Genomic DNA, 26,090 nt, shown 5'->3' with positions numbered 1-26,090 from the left:
AGAAAGTAGATATGAAAAGTAGTAAACAACACTTCCTTAACACAAGAACTAGGGGTCACCAAATGAAATTAATAGGCAGCAGGTTTAAAACAAATAAAAGGAAGTATTTCTTCACACAGCGCACAGTCAACCAGCCAGAGGATGTTGTGAAGGCCAAGACCATAACAGGGTTCAAAAAAGAACTAGATAAATTCATGGGGGATAGGTCCATCAATGGCTACTAGCCAGGATGGGCAGGAATGGTGTCCCTAGCCTCTGTTTGCCAGAAGCTGGGAATGAGCGACAGGGGATGGATCACTTGATGATTATCTGTGCTGTTCATTCCCTCTGGGGCACCTAGCATTGGCCACTGTTGGAAGACAGGATACTGGGCTATATGGACCATTGGTCTGACCCAGTAGGGCCATTCTTATGTTCTTATGTGTATGTGATTATAATATCTTTTGCTATGACTGCAAGAGAGAAAAATCATCTACTTCCTTAAACTTGTAGAGTTTAGATTACATTTTGGATTAAATTAACAATTTCAGTGTCCTGTAAGAGAATAAAATGTGCAGCAAAGGAGAACACCTATTGCCCTATGGCATTAATCGTACTGAAATCAATGGTGTCTGATAGAAATGGGCATAGCCACTGAGCGTGCTTTTACATGTTAGCATGTTATGGGCTAACCGAAAAATCTAGGTCAGTGCTTCCAGCCTTAGCTCTTATTTCTCCATATATGGTAAATAGATATTACCTTGGTGTCAGCCTCTTCTGAAACATACATAAAATGACATTTTGCACACAACGAAAGTCCTATGCTTAAAGCTAGTGGAAGGCAAGCAGAGTGACTCTTCAATGTAACATGTTTGTGCCTTGAAAGAAATCTGAAGTCATGAGGTGGGGATGTGGTAGGATTTTAGATAATCTGAAATTAAATGAAAGCTGCCAAGAAACAGCACCAAAGACTTTGTAAATAGGCTGGGACAATCCTCAAGCTATCATAGCTCAAAACACTAACTGTCCCAAGTGCCTTACATTTTTACCTCTTGATGCTGTTTCTTAGTTGCCAATCATAAAACAGACAGACCTAAGAGAGCATGCAGACAGGTTAAAGGTTCTAGCTCTGGGACTTTGTCAAAAGCAAGGTTTTGAAATTGACAAAGTTTGATCTGAGGCCACTATGTTGAGAGAAACCAGTGCTTTGAAAACACAGGTATGTTTCATTCCCCTGGGTGAGTCATCTTTTCCTTCCTAGAGGCTGGCCACAGCCTGAATCACTTCAGGTTTAAAATTCTGCCCTCACAACCCACCATATCAGGTACAACAATGAAGCAATACCCAAAAAACTGACACTCAGGAGCAGCTTTGAGTGGATTTTACAGAGAATCACACTAGCCCGCCTGGCCAGAGAAAGACAAATTAATAAGGAGACATGTAAACAGGGCTAAATAATCTCCATTCTAATATACTTGGTTAAATGACCCTGCTTCTTTAGATAGCAATATTTGTAACAGAATTTGATATGGATACACTAAGGGCTTGTCTACATTACCTGCTGGATCCACGAGCAGCGATCGATCCAGCGGGGCTCGATTTATCGCATCTAGTTTAGACACGATAAATCGACCGCCAAGCGCTCTCCTGTCGACTCCAGTACTCCACCGGGGTGAGAGGCGCAGGCAGAGTATCGATGGGAGAGCGTCAGCCGTTGACTTACCACAGTGAAGACACTGCGGTAAGTGGATCTAAGTATGTCGACTTCAGCTGTTATTCATGTAACATAACTTAGATCGATTTTTCCCCCCCTTCCCCCAGTGTAGACCAGGCCTAAGTGTATGTTATGAATTAATTGATTTCCTACTTAAAAACCTTGAAATCTTATCTCTATTTCATTTTGTGCTCCTTGCTTAAACAAACACTTAAGTAGTTTATGTCCAAAATATAGTTGAAAATGTTTTATAAAACCTATTAGATTCCACCCCCGCCCCATAATTTTAGAAAGTGTATTTGAATGGGGAAAAGGGAAACTGACAACAAAGGTAAAACTTCCTAATCTTTTGACCAAGCAGCAGCACTTGCTCAAATTCCAATGTCATGCATTATTAGAGCGTATAGTTCTAGGGGTTGAGTTCTCTCTTCAGAAATTTATCATGATGCTGAACAGTATAATTTCCTGTGTTAGAAATCTCTACTCTAAATGAAAGACAAGAGAAGGAAAGTTAACTCTTTAGGGACTACAAAGAAATACAAATTTCCTGGCCCGAGGTGAACAAGTGTTTTTTAATTTTCTTATAATTATAAGAACGATGATCATTGTGTACGACTGATACTTTGTTTTAATTAAGTCACTCTGGGCCTGATCCAGAGCCCACTGAAGTCAGTGCAAAGATTGGGGGAAACCTGGGGCCAGTATTGTGCCCCTCTCACTTTTTGTTCCCATAGTTGCTGCTGCCAATACTGCTGGCTGCTCCTTCCCACCAGGGAGCCATGGGAGCCGCGTGACAGAGCCAGGAGTAACAGTTGCTGGCTATCCCCACAGCCCAGCAGAACACTTGACATCTCAGTTAGTTTGCAGGGATAATGACAGGGCTGCTAGGTGTATGAGTGTCACTCAAGGTGCATGATACTTGGCAGTCCTGTCTAAAGCAGCTATTCTAGTATACTGAGAACTGAAAATCTATCCTGGAAGTTGGATGAAGTTTATCCCAACAATAAGCTAAGTATCCATCAGCTCAGACATTCAGCAGAGAAATGTCAACGTAACCCGTTAAATTATTTTCTTTCCTGTTCTGAAATCCTCCAGACACTTCCTGGTTGGCTGACAATAACCCAGCATCCATTGTTTGATGTGCTATATACCAGAGGTCTCATTTTGACCCAGGGACTTGGGGTCATGTAATAATGCATTCTGGGATATCAGCTAACCTTGAAGTGAGAGTGAAAGTGAAGACATGAAAATCTTTTCCCAGAAGGCAGGAAAGGAAGAATTTTAAAAAGGCTAGTTAAAATAAAAACTTATTTCTGTGCCAGCTGCTGCCCCCATTGTGTAGATAGGGAAATAGAAAAACTATACTTAAGTCAGTTTGTACTTTAGCTTTGCAGCTCAGCCTTGAAAATTTTCTAAATACCCATGTACCAGACGGTGTAGTTACAAATAAGGAGACTACATCCATTTCAAGAAGCACATAATTCTATACTTACATGATAACAGATATATACAAAATTATGATAGCTTTTATTTCCTTCATTAATATTTATTTTAAACAAATAAAATGAAACTACTGCAGTGTTTTGTCATGAAATTTGATTGTCATTCTTAAAGTTATTTCAGCAATAATAATAAAATGAAAATGTTTCTCAAGAGGCAGAAAGGGATTAGGCCACCATTAAGGATAAGCATCATGGAAGGAAAAACACAGCATTTATTATATGACTTCGGACATTTCTGATAGGGACGTTTTGGCTTAACTACACAGTGGCTTAAGCCACTTAAGTATTTTAAGCCTCAAAGCCCCGATGCTGCACTTAATAGCCTACGGGCAGACTGCTGCATCTCTGCAAGGCTGCAGTGACTTTAACGAGGCTCCCCAAGGGTTCAGAAGTCCCCCCACACACACACACACTCACTGTCAATGGCAGTCTCAAACCCACATTTCTTCTATTATAAAAGTGTTATAATCCCCTTGGTGGTAATTATTTCATGTTATCTGTGTAAACACAGGACCCTAGAATGTTTTTTTCTGCTATGCAATATATGGAAATAATTCCTTGTGTCCCTTTAAGGCTAAATTGCAAGCTGACATAGGGACCATCTCTCCTTAGTGCTGAATGCCTCCTTGGGTGCTCAATCCCTCACAATATTGGGTTTTGGTTTCTATGCCACAAACACTTATAACACTTTCATAAGTCGCTCATAAAACTCCAGGCAGCTACTTTGTTACTATACTAAGAATGCCTGTTCATTTAATAGCCTTTGTCATTTTGACTTGACAGTTGAGTAGATCAAAAGGACAACACATTTTTAGCCAGGGCTCAAAGTGGAAGGGAAAAAGAAAAGAAAAGCAGATTATGAGGGTCAACATTCAGTCTCCCTGCCCTCCCCGAAGTGATCTGAGGCCAAACTCTCCTGTTTGTAAAGGTACAGGCTATTTTAAAGTTGTGCAAGTGGCTAATCCACTGTTGCCTCTTATCTGGAATATATAACCAAGTGTATATACATAGGGCAGGTGACAGGTCCACAGCTTTGCTCTCCTAGTAAAATTTTACAAACATTTGGTAGTAATAGCTGCCTGGAGAAAAATATGATGTGTGTGTGTGAGGGGAAGGACAGCCAAGTTTGGATAAGTAAAATATGTGCACATCTGCTCAGGGTTCTAACCTCTAACATTGTACAAACAGCCAGAATTCTTTTCGCTGTTCACTTGGAGAGGATCTCATGCAAAACAAATGTAAGATTAACAAATTGTAGCAATTTTTGCTATCATACAGTAATTACCCTTTCATTTAAACACACACATTTGGTAAACAACTAGCACTCTCAAATAAAATACTTAGGCACTGCAATATAGACAACCCCTTAAGGGAAAATCTGTATGACAACATCCAAATAGAGTCATTTGGTTTGATTTTCTTATAATTGATTTTATCAAAGAAAAATGTGCAAACATCCCAGCCATTTAACTGATGCAAAATATTAATTTACAAACAAAAGCCTTCAATAGATAAATAACTCATTTATAAACACCCTTTACCTGTATATGTTCAGTAGCTCCCAAACCACTCAAACTCCCTGCTTGCAAAAAATGAAAAATACAAAAGTTAGTGGGAAGATAAGTGATTGACTAGCAAAGGAAGGAGCAGATCCTGCAAATACTTATCAGGCTTAGTGCTTACTAATTTGAGTGGTACAATGGGACTTGTGTTTTTCAGAATCTGACCCTTACATATTAGTTTCTGTGCAACTTGAGTGCACTTTGTACCAGGATATTCTGTGGTTAAGCAGACCACTTCAGAATTAGAGTTGTTAGTTGAAGTGTTTCTGTAAAGATCCACTGAGGAATCTTGCTGAACCACTTCAGTCAGCAATCATCATCATGAAGGACTGCAATGTTAAACCATAGTGACAAGATTTGCAGATCTGAAAAATGCCACATTTCAAATTTGCATGCTCAGACATAGGTGCTAGAAGTAGGGGTGCTGGGCTGCTGCTGCAGCACCCCCTGGCTTGAAGTGGTTTCCATCATATACAGGGTTTACAGTTTGGTTCAATGGCTCTTAGTATGCCCACTATACAAATTGTTCCAGCACCTCTGTGCTCAGATTTTCCAGTTTCCAAAAGTCTCCTGAACCTGTCTGCTAACTGTGGGGCCATTGGTTATTTCCACTCAGCAAGAATTGAATCTTTTTTGTTTGAGTCATAGCTTTTAGGAACTGAAACTTCTGATGAGATGTGAGGGTCTCTTACCTGCTAGCATCTTCAGGGATGATAGACTCAGTCTTCACTTGTAAATCAGTGTGCGACATGAGACAACTAAACTGTATGTAATTAAGGGAACTCCCGTAGGCTATGTTCAAAAATACCACCTTGTCTTTCCAGCACTGATCTGAAGAGGTGAGTTTCATTCTTTTGAATCTAGACTATCATCCTCTTCAGTACAGAATCTTAAACTGTACTACCCTGGCTTTAAAACATTCCTTAATATAAGCTCCACATTTGGGGCTGGAATGCTGTGCCCAGTATTGTACTCCTATACCATCTTCAGACCAGTGTTTTGTTTTTTCTGACTTTTCAGTAAAATATATAAACTACAGGATACATGCTCTGAGTTAATTTTGGAGACTACACGCAGCCAGGCAGAATGGTTCGTGGACATACTTGCATGTTTCTTCATCACCTCTCTAAGGCCCAGATCCTGCAAAGACTTACTTATACATGTGCTCGGGGGGGAGGGATAGCTCAGTGGTTTGAGCATTGGCCTGCTAAACCCAGGATTGTGAGTTCAATCCTTGAGGGGGCCACTTGGGGATCTGGGGCAAAATCAGTACTTGGTCCTGCTAGTGAAGGCAGGGGGCTGGACTCAATGACCTTTCAAGGTCCCTTCCAGTTCTAGGAGATGGGATATCTCCACTATTTCTTTCTTAATTTTATGCACTGTGAGTAGAATCCAGTTGAAGTCAATGAGACTACTCGTGGCCCCGTGGGTGCATAAAGTTAAGCACATACACAAGTGTTTGCAGGACTGCTGCAAAGACAGCTCTTAGGCTGTATGCACTTTCAATGTGAATCAGCTTGATGTCCATATCTAACAGTGGTTTTGGAAGGTTTCTGCCTTTATCTTTGTCAAACATGTCCTTTTTTACTTATCTATCACATGAAAAACCACAATCAAACGGAAGTTTGGGTTACATTTTTAGACAACATTATTTCTGATAAAGTGAAGGAAGTAGCCTTTGCACACTCTACTTTGCTACTCTGTGATAACAGCATTATCAGTAATAATTAATTATTATTCAGAGTGGACTCACACTAATTTGGCATTCAGTATAATGAGGAGGGAAGAATCTTCTGTCCAGTGGGCCCTGATCATCACTTCTTCCTGACAGAGATCCCATCTGAAAGTCAGCCGAGGAAGAACTCACCTGGTTTCTAGGTCATTGGGAATGCAGCGACCATGTATGACTGTGCCCTGGGAACAGAATAGACAAAGGCAGACACAAAGCTGAAATTGGTTTCCATGGCCCTTCAGAAGAAGCAGCAGAGTCTATGACTGTGTAGGTTAGCAGAAACATTTACAGACTTGCAGGGCCTTTGTAGACTTGAAGCTGCATAGATGTCTTTGGGCTGGATAGGGTCCTTAGTAGTAATTTGTATTGTTCTGTAACAAATGCATATACATATTTGTGCTCCCCTGACTGCATTTGGTTTTCATTGCTCATAGCTGGGACTAAAATAGAACCTATTTTCATAGCAGCTGTGGTGCTACTATTAAGTTTTGCTTTTGATAGATTGAACAAATTGAACGGAGAAAGAACAGCAGAGTTTAGTTTTACACTATGCTGATTTTTAAAGCTGGCTCAATTGGCACAATTTTGCTTCAAGTAGAAATGGGGCATAACTAAATTTCTGAAGCAACTTGGGAGACTCAAACATCTTTCTAAAAATATATGCACCAAATTACACCCCTTTCAATTGGTGGTAAAGCTAAACTAGTTCAAGCTTCTTGTTTAAGAAAAAAAAAAGGGGGTCTTATGAACAGTTTCTGGGCATTGGTGTTAGTAATGTAGACGGTGCCTTTCTCTGTAATGCTTTGTATCCAAATCTCTTAAAGAGTTAGGCGTGGTAGAGTAGTTATTATGTCAGCACATAAACCAGCCATTTACGGATCAGCTCCTGCTGCTATTGAAGTCAATGGAACTCTTTCCATTTCCATTCCTGGGAGCTGGATCAGGCCCTGTATGCTTATTCGTAGCCTTGGACATTATAAAACTGGTTTTAATAAGAACAGGAATAGTTAGTAGGGCACTAAGGTTATCCCCTCATCTTTTCAAGTAGTACCATGCGATCTTTAATTTCAGATTGGACAGCCAAAGCAAGGCAAAAGTGACCCCAGACACCACCTCTAATAATGCATCGCTGTCTTGTCCCTAATATCACACTGTAGTGCCCACACTGGATACAAGGGAAAGCCACGGCGTGGGTTTCCGTGCTATCACCTGAATACTGTATTTAGCAATAATCAGTAAATATTTTAATGATGATCTTCCTAGGCAGCCAGAACAATATGTGCTAAAATACAATCTGAACTTCCCCTTTTATAAAGATCGTGTTTCTCTCACTTCCAGACTATCCCAGGAATTGGACATAAGTACTACCTGCAGTTCACTACAGAAGACTACAAAAGCAGCGTAAGTTTGTAATGTAAGATGGTCCTTCCTACACAAAGTACAATACTTACTCCTAAAAACACAGGTCATTTCAATGCTTTTGTGAGTGGATTCTTCATAGGGTTTATTTTGCTCAATGCCTGAGGAGGATAATCCTGACCTGGAGCTATATTGTCCCATCAAGCTTTTAAGTCAAACTTCCTATTGATGTCAAAATCAATGGCACAGTATGGCCCTCATTATCCAAATGTATCTCCTGTGGTGTCCACACTCCAAAATCTGAATAAGTACTTGATGAATTTGTTGAAATTATAACCCTCACTGCACTTACACTCTACTGGGGATTTATCATTACTGATTTCACCATATGAATCTGGGCTTCCATTACAGGCAGATCTACCACATACAGAATGATTTTTAAAATGAATCCGTAGCTCTTCTCTGAATAAAGTCCATATTTATTATACAGTGAAAACTTGTCCAAGAGACCTCTCTTATCAGTTAATCTTCTGTCCTGAGAGAGACTATCCCAAAGTGAACCATGGACAGCTCTGCTCCCCTGTACTAGAAGACCAGCTCTGTTAAGCAACTTAATTTTTGTCTGTTGCTCAGGACTGGTTTGACTGTATTTTTTCTGAACACTGTTTACTTCAAGAGAAGTGCAAAAGCAATAACTGACAAATCATAGGTGTTTGCCCCAATCCTCCTAACTCTATACAAATCCTATATAGTTTCACATAACGTGCCTACTATATATGCTGTGCCTCCAAGATTAACACAATGGAGTTTTTTTGTTTTGTTTTTAAAACGTGGTGCATGCACATAAAGACATGGAGTGAAATATAATCGCTCTGATATTTATGTTTTTAGCAAAACGTTGGGACCTGCCTTGCTACAGTGCTCTACCTGAAGAGGAAACCTCGACCTGCTGTTAATATAAACTGCACATATACCAAAGATCAGAAGCAAACCCGAGAAGATGACTACAGCTTTTACAAAAAAATGAGGCAACAAACCAAACCAATCACTGGAAATGATATTCCTGGTACATTCCCTTTCAGTCATTATTTTAAATTTTGTACTAAGCAGTTTTTGTAACCACTACAAAACCAAGCAAATATGCACAAACGTCTTTTAAAGATATTTATTTTGACAATAGCAGCTTTAAAACAAAGAGCTTTAAAAAAGGGGCCAACATTCCTGAAGATTCCTGAAAAAACGTTCTGGGCTTTGCAGGATGAAGACAACATGATGGACTAGAGATATCTGTATAATTAGACTACAAATAATTCTGTGCAAAATTCTGCAATGAAAGACCCACTCTAACTGTTTTTAGGGAAATCATACGGTAGTAACAAGTGTCTTTTAGGCCACTGGTGTTCCCTCAACTGAGAGGAGGCACATAGGGGACTGACTAGCAGAATATTTGTATACTGGAAATAGAGTGATAATGTGCCTCAGTCATTCATCCACTCTGGATAGGCTTATTATAACTCTGTCATCATGGAGATTGGGTTTCTTCATTGTGGGGACCCAGTGGATAGTGTTGCGTGCTAAACTCAATTCCATCAGGGTCAGCCCATGCTTTTGTATTTCTGTAACTACAATAAGCTTATTATCAGTTCATTACCCTCCCCATTCAATATTGCAACACAGACTTTGAGGAAACAGTTACTTCCTGGGGGTAATCCAGTGTCAGTGCAAAAGTGGTTTCTTGTGTATCTGATATAAAAGCAGAATTATTTTTACATCACTGTCTTTTACTTCCCCTTTCAGACAGCTATGGAAATATTGAACCAGCCTTGGAGCCAGCATGGGCTTTGGCAGTTGCTGGCAGCAGTTACCTAATGTGGGAAAAGTCAACAGAGAACTTAGGCTATTTCATGGCACAAGTCAAGAATGTGAAGCAGTGGGTAAGTGAAGCTGAAATTAAATCTGCATTACAAGGTTAACACATCATCTCACAATAAGCAACGCACAATAAACCAGCAATCAGCAGCTCATAGTCACTGTCAAATATCAGATTCATACAAGATCTCAGTATCCGAAGTGCAAGTATTTCAATCAAAAATGACTTATTTTGTCCAAGAATTTATAGCAAAAAATGTTAGTACAAAGTGTGAGCCAAATCCTGCTTGCTTCACTTATGCAAGTACCTCCATTGATTTCCGTAGGACTAAACATGAGAGTGAGGATTTGACCCCGTGTTACTGTAACATACTGACTTTATACTAGGGGTGGGCAAACTTTTTGGCCCGAGGGCCACATCGGGGTTGCGCAACTGTATGGAGGGCCGGGTAGGGAAGGCTGTGCCTCCCCAAACACTTGGCCCCTGCCCCCTATCCACCCCCTCCCACTTCCCGCCCTCTGACTGCCCCCCTCAGAACCTCCAACCCATCCAACTCCCCCTGCTCCTTGTCCCCTAACCGCCCCCTCCCGGGACCCCCGCCCCCTATCCAACCCCCCGCTCCCTGTCCCCTGACTGACCCGACCCCTATCCACACCCCACCCCCTGACAGCCCCCCACGGGACTCCCACCCTCTATCCAACTGCCCTCTGCTCCTCGTCCCCTGACCACCCCCCTCCCAGGAACCCCCTCCCTTAACTGCCCCCCAGGATCCCACCCCCTTATCCAACCCCCCCTGTTCCCTGACTGCCCTCCTGACCCCTATCCACATCCCTGCCCCCTGACAGGCCCCCCAACAGGCCCCCGGGACTCTCACTCCCAACCCTCCCTGTTCCCCATCCTGTGACCACCCTCACAGAACCTCTGCCCCATCCAACTGTCCCCTCCTCCCTGACTGCCCCCCAGGACCTCCTGCTCCCTTACCCAACCCCCCCACTCCTCGCCCCCTTACCAGAAGCAGGAGCTCCCAGCCGCGACACCCGGCCAGAGCCAGCTGCACTCCCCAAGCTGCCCAGTGGGAGCGGCGGGCCAGAGTGCGGCCTGCGCGGCGGCGTGGCTGTGGGGGGGTGGGACACAATGGGGAAGGGGCCGGGGACTAGGCTCCCCGGCTGGGAGCTCAGGGGCCGGGCAGGACGGTCCCGTGGGCCGTAGTTTGCCCATGTCTGCTTTATACTAACTCATTCCAGTTGTCTTTTGGCCTTTTAGCTAAGCTTAAGTATAATGCTAGTTGAATATTTGAGCTGCCCTCTCTCAGGGGATTATATCTTGTATCCGGAGGGTATGGAATCAGTGATCAAATAGGTTATTTCCATCTCTAACTTCTATGATCGATACGCACAATGTGTTTAGTTTTTGCTCTAGGTGTTTAGGGCCAGATTTTCAGAAGAAAAGTTTGATATTCAAACTATGGGAAGATGAAAGATCCTTTTCTCAGTGGCACCCTCTAGTAGTTGATGAGGTAGGATTCTTGAACCTGGGATAAGTCTTCATTGCCCAGTTAACTCAGGTGAACAGCATCCAGCTCTGAGCATCTTGGGTTCACCTAGCCCAGGTGTGATCAGCCAAACTGCAAAGCCATATCCAAGTTACTGTGTCCTCACTGGTGCTGCACTCCGCTATATATATCACTAGGAGTTCTTGGGGCACATCCCATGGTTCTTTGTGCTGAAGTAAGCTGAGCTGCCATGCTTCTTTCCCAGTGAATTGTGGGAGAAACTGTCATTCCTTCTGGTTACATGGGAGAAATTGTGGGCTGCACTAGAGGACTATCAGCATTAGAGTGATTTAGCTGATGCCATCATTTCAAAGTGAGGTTACTAGCTCAAGCGAAAGCAGCATCTGAGCTTTAACCGACAGCCCCAGCAGGGCCAGCTAGCTCAGGCTGAAAACACACCACTACACTTGGGTGAGAGGGTTTTGTGTGTGGATGGAGGAGAGTTAGAGGCAAACCCCATGTTAACTCTGTAGTGAAGACATACCCTTCAGCATCTATGGCCATATTTAGCCATTTCAATAAGTGGTATTTGGTGCCTACAGCTTCAGAGGTGATCCTGGCAATTACAGAACAGTAAGCCTAACAGTAAGCTTAACTCCAGTACCAGGCAAATTGGTTGATACTATAGTAAAGAACAGAATTATCAGACACATTTATTGGGGAGGGGTCAACACAGCTTTTGTAAAGGGAAATCATGCCTCACCAATCTATTAGGATTCTTTGAGAGGGTCAATAAACATGTGGACAAGAGTGACCCAGTGGATACAGTGTACTTGGACTTTCAGAAAGCCTTTGAGAAGGTCCCCCACAAAAGGCTCCTAAGCAAGGTAAGCAGTCATGGGATACGAGGAAAGGTCCTCTCATGGAGTGGTAACTGGTTAAAAGACAGGAAACGAAGGATAGGAATAAACGGTCAGTTTTCAGAATGGGGAGAGGTAAATAGTAGTGTCTCCCAGGGATCTGTACTGGGTCCAGTGCTCTTCAACATATTCAAAAATGATGTGGAAAAAGGGGTAAATAGTGAGGTGGCAAAATTTGCAGAACATACAAAATTACTCATGATAGTTAAGTCCAGAGCAGACTGTGAAGAGTTACAAAAGGATCTCACTAGATGGGATCTAAATTAGCTTTTACCATGCAAAAAATAGATCTTGGAATTGTGGATAGTTCTCTGAAAAATCCGCTGAATGTGCGGCAGCAGTCAAAAAAGCTAACAGAATGTTCCGAACCATTAGGAAAAGGATAGATAATAAAACAGAAAATATCATAATGCCACTATATAAATCCATGGTATGCCTACACCTGGAATACTGCATACAATTCTGATTGCCTCATCTCAAAAGAGATACAGAGAAGGGCAACAAAAATTATTAAGTGTATGGAATCAAAAAGCTACAGCATGTATTAAATATCCAACTGGCCTTACTAATGGTGCCAGGAAGAATTGCTTCTGAACATTAGTCTAATTTTGATTGACCCTCTTCATTGTCTTTTGTGTGCATCCAGATAACTAAAGATGATTCGATTGACTTTGACTACTCGGTTGTACTACATGAAATTCCAACACAGGTACAAAACCACATATTGTCTGAAATCTCTTTTCATCAACAAAAAAAGACAATGTAGAGATAACCTTGATTTTGTTTGCTCTCCAGGAAATGATTTCATGCCACCTCCGTGTCATTTGGACTCCTGGTCATCCCCTGAAAGTGAAGTACTTCTGCTTGTCAGAGAATCAGCGATCAGAATCTGGAGAAGGGTCTGGAACAGAATCTGGGTCTACTAATGGAATTTTCAATGAGGAAGAAGCAAATTTTTAAAAAGATTAATGTTGGCTTTTATATAAAGATTTGAAATGGAAAAAAATCTTGCATTAATAGTTCCAATCGGTATTGTGATAACTTTTCTACACAAATTGTATTGCAATGAATTTGAAGCCTTTTAACTAGTCAACTTTCACCAAAAATAAATCTCTGTAGAATTTCTTAAATGAAAGAAATCACACATTCTATATAGCTACCTAAAAATGTCCTTATAAAATATATACACACACCCTTGATTTTATGTCACTAAATTACTTAGCTGTAACTCAGAATGTGAACAAAGTTAATATATGTGGATAAAAGTCTTGAGAAAAGTATTCATTTTCCATCTCCATAAGAAAAATATTTGTCTACTAATTTTTTTACATTTTTGACCAGAAATATTATGTTAGCTTTTAACTTATATCAACAGTAAAACAAATACCATTACATTTGGAGGAAATTGTGTTTTATTTTTGCATGACACTGCTGATTCATTCCTTATCCTCAGCAACTCCAAGCAATCTCCATTGTGGGCATTGGTTCCAAATCCATGGCCATTACAGGCTGCAGCCTAGCCTAGGCAACACTTCTGTAAAGAGCAACAGGCAAGGCAGAGAAAACATTCTCTATCACAAACTAAAATAAACATAAACCAAGAAGAAAAATCTGGTGTATTCCACTGTTCTGTGACAACATCTTTAGTGCACAAGCTACTCGACACAACATTGTGCTCCATTATCTAAGCTTTCATTTAAAAAAAAAAAAAAGTTTCTCGCCCTCATGGCTATGAAGGCAACTGTGAAAATATGGCCAGAGCAAAAATTGATGTAGTGTCATCTTCCTCAGCGTGCAGACAGCCTGGAACAATTTGCTTGGAGAAGTACAAATTTGTCGGAAGAAAAATGAGGACAAAGACCCAGGATGGTCATTCCTAGTCTATTTTTGTTTACAATATGCACAGAGTTCATGTTATTACCTTGAACAAAGATGGATAGAACAGAAAAAGCTTTGTATAGATGTAGCCCCACAGCAGGGCTCTAGCAAAACACAGCTGTTTTCAAGTTACCCAGCTAGTACTCCCAGACTGTCTTTCCTACTGCTGCCTTTTTGCCCCATCCCAAACATATTAAAGTCCTTTTGTAAGAACATTCATAGTTTTTCACTCAAAATTCCTTGCCCTAAGCCATGTGTTCTAGGTTTAGGGCAAGTGGGGTGTCCCCTCACCTCCCACTCTTAAATCTATGCCAATCTAGCTGGGATCTTCTTAATAGCAAGGAAAACAGCATTTTTACTTATAACAAGTTAAGGGAATGCCTTGCAACAGGTGAAATACTATGGTCTACATTCAGGGCCGGCTTTATGACCCGCGGGGCCCAATTGGAATACTTGGTGGTGGTCTGGGGCTTCGGCAGCACTTCGGCAGCGGGGGGTCCGATCCGGGTTTTCCGCGGCACCGGAGCCCCCGCCGTCGAAATGCTGCCAAAGACCCCAGGAGCGGGGCCCCCTTAGGCGCGGGGCCCGATTCCGGGGAATCGGGTGAATCGGTTTAAAGCTGGCCCTGTCTACATTATTGGCTAAATTCTCCCAAATGTTTTAATCAGAGTCATCAAGCTCAGGCTGTATGGAGATAGGGGTAAATTAAATAATGGTATTTCAATAAGTAAGCCCAGATTCAACAAAATATATATTTTCAAAGCTTTGCTACTTTGTTAGAATGTTTTGGTCCTTTCTGTTCTTTCGCCCTGAAAGGACAGCTGCCTCACAAACCTATGAACAGCTGAAATTCACCCACCTGATGCAATGGACTAGTCATTTACTGAAAGTGTAGGAGCACTGCCTCTTTTTCCATAAAAATTGAGATTGGTGACTGATACAAAGCTAGAAGTGACCCCTAAAAATTCCTTGAACAAACTAATGGTTACTATTCAAACAGAAAACAATGGAGCGGTCTGAACGGTTACCTAAACTCCTTACACAGACTGTGTTACCATGTTACGGAGCCAACAAAACCTGTGCAAGACACCATCCTTGTTAGGTAACCTCTTGTCTTAAAAGAAACTTCTCCCACCAAACAACCCAGAAATGTATAGGGGCTGATTCTTAGTCACTCATGTGGGTTTATATTGGTGTAATTCCACTGACTAACATGGAATTTCTCCAATTAACACTAGTGTGAGATCAGAATTAGGGCCTAAATTCTGAGTGTTATTCTAAGGCCATGTATATTGAGCAACCGGCTTTTGTCAGTCCCTTCAATAACCACATAACACTGTATCCCTGTAGAGGGATTTTTAACCTAAATTCAGGAAACACTTGTGACCTTTAGATGGATAAATCTGTGTCTATGTAAGCTATTTGTTAAAAAAAAATGATCCTCTGATAAGAGGACAAAATGAGGGCCACAAATATATGGAAAAAAGTGACAATTACCCAGTTTTTACTTTCTCAAATATATCCTTATTACTTTTATGAGGGGGTTTACCTGTTTGTGGTAAAGGAAGTTCCTGCTAGAACATTTATTTTACTTGATTAAAAAAGAATAAGCAATGTGTGGGGCATTTTTAAAGGCCAAATCCAGTTGATCTTGTTCACAAGACTACTCCAGGTGAGAATAGCTACATACATGAGCAGGGCAAGCAGGATTTGATCTTATGAGGTTTAGTGTGCATGGAGATAGATGCATCTATTTTGTGTCTATGTGCACCTGGCAAATCCTTGAAATTGTATTTGTTTACAATAGTTATTTAAAAATAACCATCTTCGCTATCTTTTTGTGAATGCTGATGCAAAGCACGTCACCACAGTTCTGTTCTGTGTCTGGACAACTAGAACAAGGTGCCGGGAACGTTGTCCCAAAACGCTTTCTTGATTTTGAGCTTCACACCCCATCCCCAACCCATGGCCTGTTAACTGAAAATCTGCAGAGAATGTTGTAAGCATAGCAGGAGTTGGAGTGGTCAGGGACAAACAAATGTGCATGTGAAAAATCTAAGTTATTCTTTTGTCTAGGTAATAAAAACTCTAATTAAAGCACATGAACAATATCCTCTCTCTTGCCCAATTATAATAGCCTGGCATTTACTCTGTGCAACCACCTGATGGGAACTAATTAATTGATTCTGAGGATCACTGTTGATGCCAATTACAATGGTGGATAAAACTACCTTCTTGAATGTGAGATTTGGGGAAGAATTAGCACAGCTTTTGTTTGTTTTTGTCTGTTAGGCAGTCACACAAAGATCCCATTGGAAAGGCAGAGAACCTGGTGATGGGCAAGCAAATGAAATAGTAGCTAAATCCATAATACATTTCAGTTTATGAAGGATATTCACTTTAATTCTATTTAAGGCTGGTATAATCCTAAATCTCGGGCTATTTTTTTCAAATTCACTCTAGTGGGCTCATCTGTCCTGAGCAGCGCGGGTGAGCAGCAAATTGCATTGACAGATAAATTTGGATGGCGGATTATTTATGACTTTGGAAGATCTTAGAATTTTGTTTTGGAATCAGAGTAAAATAAATATCTATGTTCACTTCCTGAAATCACATATTGCTAATGAGTGACTTGCAGAAGCAAAGGGATCGGTTTGGGAGCAGCCTTCAAGGGCAAATTTCATTCTATTGGATAAGAATTCATCCACCTGATGCCCTTCAAGCTGTGTAAATTTAGTCCTCTGAATCGGGATCCTTGAGGATTCAAAATAGAGGCACAATAGTCACAGTATCGTATTTTCCCAAGTAACAAAATAAAATAATTATTATATCATCATTTTAATACAAGTGCTTTAAAACAAAAAATTCAAAGACAAATTATTATAATTAAACATAGATTTTTTTGCTAATGAACTGAATTTGTATGTGACCATTTCAGCTGTGATCGCCGGTAACTTCTGAATGTATCATAAAGAAAGGAGCTTTTAATAAAGATTAGGTCCTGATACAGTCTGAATTCGTCTATTCGCCCTGGATGTGTTGAGTCACTGAGGTTACAGAGCTTTGCAGGAGAAAGAGTTTGTCAGAAGATTGTGAAAGCTACTAATTAACACTCAGGAGGAGGCAAGTCAGCTCTTGGCCTTGCCCTTTTTCACGGGAAGCTGTCCTGTTGCTTCTAGGTATTTGTGAATTAGGTCCTCTTGAACACTAGGTAAACATGGCTGGTATCTACTGTATTCCATTGTATATTCACCCTTTCCCTGAAGGGGAAAAAAAATCAAAGTTAGGGACACTGTAAACACACACATGCCTGGCAGCTAGATTGCACAGTGCTCTGCAAAGCAGTATGCAGTAATAACTGTCAGGAAAGCAAGCAGAGCCACACAATGAAGCATCCTGTAATGTCAGACCAGATTTATTTCACATACAATATATTTTTCTTGGAAAGGAGCAGAGACAAATAGTTTTATAACAACCAACTGACCATCACTAGGTTATAATTTTGCTTCCTCTTTTTTTGGAAAAGACTGATGCTGCTGTTAATAATGACCCACTCAACGCCTCACAGGTAGAAGTACCTGCATGTAACAGAGAATGTTGAGCTGCCACATGTGAGTGATTTATGTACAGAAAATATCTCACTTGGTAAAAGTAACTCTAGTAATTAAGTCAACATACAGTCTTAAAAATTCATATTGTTAAAGATGGAGATCTTGCTTGCTGAAGTGCTGCTTTCAAAGATCTCCATTACTTGCACAGAAATTCGAAATGGGCAACACATATTGGACTTGGAAAGTAGCTTCTATGCCCAAGCTTTTCCATTCTGATAGACACTAAGAACAGTGTTAAATTCATGCCTTACATTATCACTTAAGATTAGGGAAGAATTTTTCCCCCAAAGCATGTGAAAATCATTAGTCTGCAATGACAAAGCAAATATTTAGGAGGTATCAGAATTTAGATTCTCATTTTCAGTGTAACAATATTTATTATTTGTCTTTTGTAGAAGACATAATTGAAAGCCCACCCATCTATAAACACATTTTACTGACTGTAAAATATGGAGGTGTCCTCCTGTTTAACGTATCTTCCTGCCTCCCACCAAACATGCATTTATACAGCAACACCTACTGATGGCAATGACTCCAGGTGTGGAGACAATGTAGGTTTCTGCACAACATACCAGTGCTCTGGGGTTCAAAATAGGCAGTATTATTCTCCTCAGTTCTCACTTGCCCTGCCCTGACAACTGTCTCCCCACCCTTTCCCCATATTCCCTCCTCCCGATCCACTCTATGCCCAGGATGCAGGGTAATTGCCCAGGGAGCAATACTCTATTTAAAAAAAACATTTTTTGGACCATGCTTAAGCAATTCCAGAATAAGGATGGATTTATGCACATGCATAAATCCCATTGACTTCAATGGAATAGGGATTTTCTTGAACCAGGGCCATACAGAACTTCATTGGGAGAAAAAATGGCAGAATTCTCCAAATTTCAGTCCTGCCAATACTGTTCCATTAACTGTTTGTTCCGAGTACTCTCCATTCCTTTCTAAAAGAAAAAAGTGCCCTAGAAAGATTAGGCTCCTCATGCAGATTGTATGAAATATGTTGCTTTGATTCCTTCAGTACTCTATGGTACCCCTGACTCTCTTCCACAAAGGAGACAACACCTGTACATTTGCTGTATATTCTAATCAGCTGAAAACTATGGGCCAGAGTCTCAGGTGGTATAAATTACCATAGCTACACTGACTTCAAAATAACTGTTGTTGTTGTTATATCAGCTGAAGATCTGGCCCTTTATTTCAACCATCCAACAACACCAACATTTTTTGCTTAGAAGAGAGAAATTTCCATCTCCTAGAACTCCAAGAATCTGCAGTTTGAATATCAGCCAATTTGTAAACATTTACAGTTTCTAAAATCATGAATTATTATTGTTAAAAGAACGTAATGCTACAGGAAGTTTACATGCAATGAAACTCTGGCAAGAACATAGCAGCCTTGGATGATAACCATGTTAAGTACAAATGCATCATACAAGGATCTAATCTTTCACTCTCCTTTCTAAACTTCTCAACAGGCATTGCTTCTAAGAGTTACTGCTACTATTAATTACTGGCATACAATTGCCAGCAGGTTGTATTGTTTTCTGTGGAAACTGCCATGGACCCAGACAGACCAATGGGCACAGGCCTTTCTAAATTTGGTTACTCTGGGGAGGTCTCCCCTTTTAGAAGACCTGGCCTCAGTTGAATCTGGAGCCCATCTCCAGAATGGTGTCAAGTTAGATGATGATATGCCACAGTGTACATGATATGTAACGCTTATTGGACCTTCACAGTGAACTGGACACCCTAGGGCATTGGCTGTTTGTATGGCTAAGCCATTCCCCTTATAGTCCGATGCAAGGCAGTGAAATTTGCTTCCATCTCTGTACCTTTTTCCATGAATGAAACTCCCCCAATTCTATTCTTCTATGCCTCTACCTGTCTTAATTCAAACTACTACTTAAAAGTCCTTCTTCTGTGTTGCCCCAATAGTAATTAAAAAACCCAACTATAACATCAAAATGTGTATGTGCTCAACTTGAGTACAGTAACTCCTCACTTAACGTCCTCCCGCTTAACGTTGTTTCAAAGTGATGTCGCTGCTCAATTAGGGAACATGCTCGTTTAAAGTTGTGTAATGCTCCCTTATAACGTGGTTTGGCTGCCTGCTCTGTCCACTGCTTGTAAGATTCTGTGGAAGAGCAGCGACTTTACAAGGGAGCATTGCACAAGTTCCTCTTCTCTGCCTCCTCCTCCTCCCTCCCAGCGCTTCTGTAGGAGCAGGGTTTTATAATTGTACTATGAGAATTAATGTATGATTTGATTTTATCCTGCCAGCCACCCCTTTTGAATAGCAGAAAGGACTGACAGACCAGAACAATCCTTATGACTGATTATGGTCACCCTTTTGTTTTAGGATAAGTTATAATGTCTACTATGGTTTCCTATATGTATTGCAAATTAGGCACTCTAGTTAAATATACATTTCTTTGTTTTAAGGTTTTAGTAAGTAAGGGTACATCTACACTACCCGCCGGATCAGCAGGTAGCAATCAATCTATCGGGGATCGATTTATCGTGTGTAGTGTAGACGCGATAAATCGATTCCCCGATCGCTCTCCCGTCGACTGCTGAACTCCAGCAGTGCGAGAGGCAGAAGCAAAGTCGACGGGGGAGCCGCGGCCGTAGATCCAGCGCCGCGAGGATGCGAAGTAATTAATTTTAATTCAATCTAAGATACGTCGACTTCAGCTACGCTATTCTCGTAGCTGAAGTTGCGTATCTTAGATCGATCCCCCCCACTAGTGTAGACCAGGCCTAAGAGACAGGATCTTGTATTGTATCTATGTTAAGGAGATTAGAGGAATGTTGAGGGCCTGAAGCCCCAATGTGAATTGTTTTAGTTATAAGATTTAGCAAGGCTTGATTTACAATGTATTCTGCTGAATATACAATACTGCTGTCTGTATACCTTTGAAGGTTTTTGTAAGAGATTGTGTGAATGAGGAATGCATGCATCAGGAAAAGATAAGGTGTGAAAGCCATCACAAATGTCCAGATGGTCAAGAAAAAGTGAGAGGCCATTAGATTGACTCGAGCTACAACAGACTGGTAACTATAAACATCAACTGGCCCGACTCTGTGTGTGTGTGTCTAAAAAGCATATGCTAACTGTTGTATTTTCAATAAATGCAATGTTTTTGTCTTCTCCTTTATAAAGATCCCATGTGTTTTGTATAGCATAACATTTTCCCCACTGCCAAAAAGCTGTTTGGCAGCGCTTAGGACTTTCTGGGAGGGAGGGGGAGGAGCGGGGAAGCGCTGCATCTCCACTCCTTCCCCTCCCTCCCAGAAAGTCCTAAGCATGAAGTGCTGGGAGGGAGGGGGAGGAGCGGGGAAGCACCGCGTCTCCACTCCTCCCCCTCCCTCCCAGAAAATCCTAAGCGCCGCTAAACAGCTGTTTTGTGATGCTTACGACTTTCTGGGAGGGAGGGGCAGGAGCAGGGAAGTGCTACCTCCCAGAAAGTCCTAAGCGCTGCCAAACAGCTGTTTGGCGGCACTTAGGACTTTCGGGGGGGGTGGGAAGGAGCGGGGATGTGGCGTGCTCCAGAGAGGAGGTTGAGTGGGGGTGGGAAGAGGTGGGCCTGCAGTGGAGCGGGGACAGGAAGAGGCGGGCCTGGAGCATTCCCGGCAAAGTCTGCGCCTGTTCTTCTCCAGGGAAGCTGCCGCTGCGAAGGTACTTCCTAGCATTCTTGCCTGCAGCAGGCTGTGCCTGTGTGGGGTAAGCCAGGGGCACTTCCCAACCACAGTACTATACAGTATACAATGCCTTTTGTCTAGCCCCAAAAAATTTCCTTGGAACCTAATCCCCCGCATTTACATTAAATCTTATGGGAAAATTGAATTCGTTTAACATCGTTTCACTTAAAGTTGCATTTTTCAGGAACATAACTACAACATTAAGTGAGGAGTTACTTTAACCGTAGCTCAACATAACCCACATCTTCCTTTACTCCATCCCCTCCCTACCAATTATTACTCTCACTTACAATTGTTGTGTCTAATATTAGATCACAAATAATTCATCGCATGCATCTTTGGCCCATTTTTGTCCTAAAGTGTCTAACACCTGTACAGCTTCTGACTGCTGTAGAAACTAAAAAAGTTGAGTACTCTTGAATAAACTACATTAGCTATGCACATGTTTATATTATGATTCTACTCCCTAACTAATTGGATTCTCTTTCCTATTGTTGCTGTCACCATTGTTACCCACTGATAAGCACATCTTAGGTTGCTTATTTCTGTAAATCCAATATACTTCAACAAAAAGTATCCAAAGTTTATTTGCTGACTTACCTCTGTGAAGGATCTCAGTTCTGTGGCGTAGCCAAACATATTATTCAGTGGCACCTGAAATCCAATTTAAATTGTATTATACATGTTATTCTTGTGCAAGCAAGGAATTTTTCAATGTAATTTTGAATTAAAGGCTCCATTCTCCTAATCTTTACTATGACATCAAAAGAGCCAGTTGGTAACACTTTAAAAATTATGCTTTGCGTTTAGTATTGATTTTCTTATATGGTTTTATAAATGGTGTTTATTTCAAAGCATTAATTTTCATTATGCTCAGCAGGAAAACAAGGACATTCTCAGTTTAAGGACATCTCAGCTAGCTTAATGGCACAACCTCAGTACTCTGTAGTTCCACACGAGAGGTCCCAGTTGGAAATATCTCAGGGCTGCAGATTTTAACCACAATTTCTGAAACAGCACTGAAAAGGTTTGTCCTTGGCTGTACTTGCATTTAAACCATGTTAAGCAGTGATTCGGCTGCACATGTTACTGACACCCACTGTCAGCAATGGATTATTTTTCCTTATGTAGACAAAGCTATAGATGGAGATAAAGTGCTGCCATGGTGGTTAAAAAATGGTTTTGGGGGGGTAAGGGATGAAAATTAATGACAAGGCAGCCACAGATAAGTTGTGCTGAGGTATTTGAACCTCCTACAACTGTTCAGAAATACATTTAACCTGAACTAGCAAGACAATTAAATGTAAAAAGGGACACTAATCAGCTTGAAAAAAATCTCATTTGTCTGAAAATCTGCAATTGTTACTTGTAACAGTACAGGTTTCTATAACTGGAAGAAGTTAGAGGAAAAAATATTTCTTCTACTTTTTAGGTAGTTTACTCTGTGCTTCTTCCAGGACTTTGTGTATATTTGGTTTCACTGCTTTCACTGTATAGTTAGTTGGTCAGACTCTCCCCCTGGCTGAAAAGACGTTTGTAAACAACAGAGAGGAAAAATCTTTTTAAAAACAAACAAACAAAAAATAAAAAAAGACGTCTGGACATATTATTTAGAGTGTGCTCTACTAGAAAACTTAATTATTAGTTTAAAAAAGTTGGCAGCGTCCCTTTCAATCAGTGAAGGGCATTTCAGCTATACCTCTCAATGCACAAAGCAAGGGAAGTATCAATATCCCTGTTTATAAGATGGGACTGCTGGGCATAGTTACCCAAGTTCATATAATGGCAGGGCAGGTAACGGAACTCAGGTCTCCCAAGTCCCAGTCTAATGCTCTATCCACTGCACGAAACTGCTTTGCTAAAATAGCGGAGACTTACAATAGGTTTAATAGTACTGTTCTACATATTACTATACAATGACATTTAACTTCTTCCACCGGGTCACACTTATCCCTTGGATTTGGTTTACTTATCAGACTAATATAGGCAAATTTCGAGCTCAGAAAAAGCAGCCATAGACTTAATAATAATGCAGGAGAGGAAACAAGAAATTGCTTCTGCTCATAACATACTTGCGTATATTTTAACATAAAGTTTCTTGTAAATCAGCTTTAGGTCTGTCATTGAAAGAGGAAACAGGTTTAGACACATTGAACGGCACATACATCAGCATACAGAGTGAAATAGCCATCTACTCCATCTTGTCCTGTGATCACTCCGTGACGACGATTAACTCCAGCAATCACAGCTCCTTGGAATTCATTCGGTGCTACAATTTCCACAGACATAATGGGCTCAAGTATACACAGAGTTGCATTTTCCACAGCTGGGTAAAAAGGAAGATGAAGTAGAATTAGTCACATCCTTATGCTTCCGGCATCCATGCATATTACACATTCTTCAAAAATTATCTAACTCAGGCGTGCAAAATTCTATTCAACCACTAGCCCACAGGACCTGGTCCAAAGCCCATTGAAATCAATGCAAGTTTTTCAAAGTGCTTTGGATAAGGCCAAAAGTGACAGGCAAGTGTGTTCATTTCCCATTATAATCATCAAGACAGTAAATGGTGAGAAAACAGATGTTGCACCTGAGCTTGAAGATTTCCATGGCAGTTTTGAAAGGTAACACTTAGCTATAAGTTATACTTGTGCATTGACCATCATAGGAACTAGTGGAGAATCCTGGCTGTGATTACTTGATATTAATAATATTCTGGCACACAACAATGTCAAGAGCTTTCATGATTAATGTTAAGGGTACTTCTTACATTACTGGAGAAGAATGTCTTGACTTCCAACCTCCCTCAGTGAGTACTTGCACTCTTTATATCATAGATTTTAAGGCCAGAAGGGGTCATTATGATAATCTACTCCAGTGGTGCCCAAACTTTTCCTCTCGCGCCCTCCCCTTACCTGTAATGGAATGTGTCCGCACCCCCTTGCCCCCGAGGCCAGGAGCAGAGTCGCAGCCGGGGGCTGGGAGCGGAGCCCGAGCTGGAGCCAGGGGATGATGCTGCAGCTAGGGCTGCGGGGCCGAGCCGTGGACACAGGCCAGGAGCAGGACTGTGGCAGGGGGCCGGCAGTGGAAGTGGGGTCACAGCTTCAGCTGGGGCCAGAGCGGGGCTGGAGGCAGAGCAGGGCTGGGTAGTTTTCCCTCCCCGCCCTCTGTGGGGGCTGGCTCGGGCCCCCCCCAAACCCCTCCAGACATTCCTCCATGCCTCCTTAGGGGGGATTGGGGACCACTGGTCTAGTCTGCATAATACAGGCCACAGAACCTCCTGCATAATACAGGCAACAGGACTGCACCCAGTTATTACTCCATCATGTCCATAACTTCAATTTGAACTATAGCTTATCTTTTAGTCTTGAAATACTTGATTTAGACGCTTGAGTTACTGTGTCATCAGTAATATTTTTGAGAACTGAGAATTAATAATAAAATACTGAAAATATATTAGTTCAAGAAGATGCAAGCAGAATGTCAAAGCCTCTGAGGGCATAATGTAACTTCATATGATTCAGTGCACATTACAGACCCATAATGTGAATTTCTCGGCAACTGTTGCTAATAGGAGAGTGCCTTGAAGACATAGGACTGTCCTACAGTCTCTACACAATACGACTAACTTTTATTATAGAGCAAAATGATTAGAAAATGCTGGTGCAGATTCAATGGTAAGGTTTACCCCCTATGAAGAATTAATTTGGGGTATTTTGCTGAATGGGCATTAGGAATGGGGAAAGAGGAACCATTTCCTGAAGATGCCGTCTCTTCTAAATAATCTGACTTTACTTTAGGCTCAGCCAAATACCATCTCAGATACTCTTAGAAAAAATTTACTTCCCTGTTTCCTTGGGGAAATAAAAACTCCCTACAGAGGTCTGACACATAAATCATACTTTCTAAGTTTTACTTAGAAGGGGTTTCTATTTGCTGTTTCAGCTTGATAGATTCAGAAAAGATCTGGCAGCATCATTTAGAACTTTTTCAACAAGCATTTGAAACTGTCAGTTTTAGGGATGGGGAGGAGGCATGATCACAATTTGTAGTATAAGAAGCAGAGACATAAACCCATCTTAAAAGAGATCAGTGCAGAGATGTTGTATTTGACTTTGAAATTAAATATAATCAATTACAATTGCTTGGAACTGAGTGATCAGGGCAGGTTCCTATGACAAGTGTTTTATTATTTCTGCAGAGTTTAAATGCTATGAAAAGTTTTCATCCCTTCTAACCCAAGTGCTATTAGAATCAATAGCTTCTTAGTACTGTTGGAAGACCAGCTTCTAGAAGAAACCCTTTATCGATTTCTCAAAAGTTGCCAATCTTTTACCCTAGCTGGTATGTCATGTGCGTTCACTAATTTGTAACGTTTATACAAGGGAAGATTAAGTTTACCGGTACAATATCAGAGTATATGTTTTTTCAAATATGACTGTACAATCTAATTTTGTTAGTGATGAATATAAGCCCAGATGGAGCCATTCAGGGAGTATGAATTAAGATGTAAATGTACAAACATTAGCCAGATTTTGATTTCAGTTTCACTAGTGCAAATAAGATCAGAATCTGGCCCATTGTCTAGGTAGGAGCTTCTGAGTTTTCTGTCTTCAATTCTGTGAATCATTCTGATAAAGTCTATTATCAGATAGCATTTCTAAAGCATCAATTTTTATACCATTAAAGGAACCAATGTTCCACTGTAACAGCTACCTACTCTGCATGACATTCCAAGAGAGACTGTTCAAACATAATTACTCTTA

General features: G+C 41.1%; 2 protein-coding genes across 2 annotated transcripts in view; one reads left to right on the top strand and one right to left on the bottom strand.

Annotated features, from left to right (window-relative positions):
- The window catches only part of RARRES1 (retinoic acid receptor responder 1), a 13,991-nt gene extending 467 nt beyond the window's left edge, over window positions 1-13,524 (top strand). The window contains exons 2-6 of the mRNA XM_026650009.1: window positions 7,828-7,890; window positions 8,740-8,914; window positions 9,646-9,782; window positions 12,777-12,839; window positions 12,926-13,524. Of these exons, the coding sequence (XP_026505794.1) occupies window positions 7,828-7,890; window positions 8,740-8,914; window positions 9,646-9,782; window positions 12,777-12,839; window positions 12,926-13,090 (603 nt within the window). The 3' untranslated portion in view covers window positions 13,091-13,524. The remainder of the gene's footprint in view (window positions 1-7,827; window positions 7,891-8,739; window positions 8,915-9,645; window positions 9,783-12,776; window positions 12,840-12,925) is intronic.
- Window positions 13,525-16,907: 3,383 nt separating this feature from the next.
- The window catches only part of GFM1 (G elongation factor mitochondrial 1), a 46,676-nt gene continuing 37,493 nt past the window's right edge, over window positions 16,908-26,090 (bottom strand). The window contains exons 16-18 of the mRNA XM_024192662.3: window positions 23,490-23,650; window positions 21,925-21,978; window positions 16,908-17,268 (exon numbers count right to left, since the gene is read on the bottom strand). Of these exons, the coding sequence (XP_024048430.1) occupies window positions 17,137-17,268; window positions 21,925-21,978; window positions 23,490-23,650 (347 nt within the window). The 3' untranslated portion in view covers window positions 16,908-17,136. The remainder of the gene's footprint in view (window positions 17,269-21,924; window positions 21,979-23,489; window positions 23,651-26,090) is intronic.

This window comes from Terrapene carolina, unplaced genomic scaffold (genome assembly GCF_002925995.2).
Source record: "Terrapene carolina triunguis isolate 2854851 unplaced genomic scaffold, T_m_triunguis-2.0 Scaffold88, whole genome shotgun sequence".
Taxonomy (NCBI): Eukaryota; Metazoa; Chordata; order Testudines; family Emydidae; genus Terrapene; species Terrapene triunguis.
The sequence above is the reverse complement of the archived record's forward strand: the minus strand, read 5'-3'. Positions and strand labels throughout refer to the sequence as shown.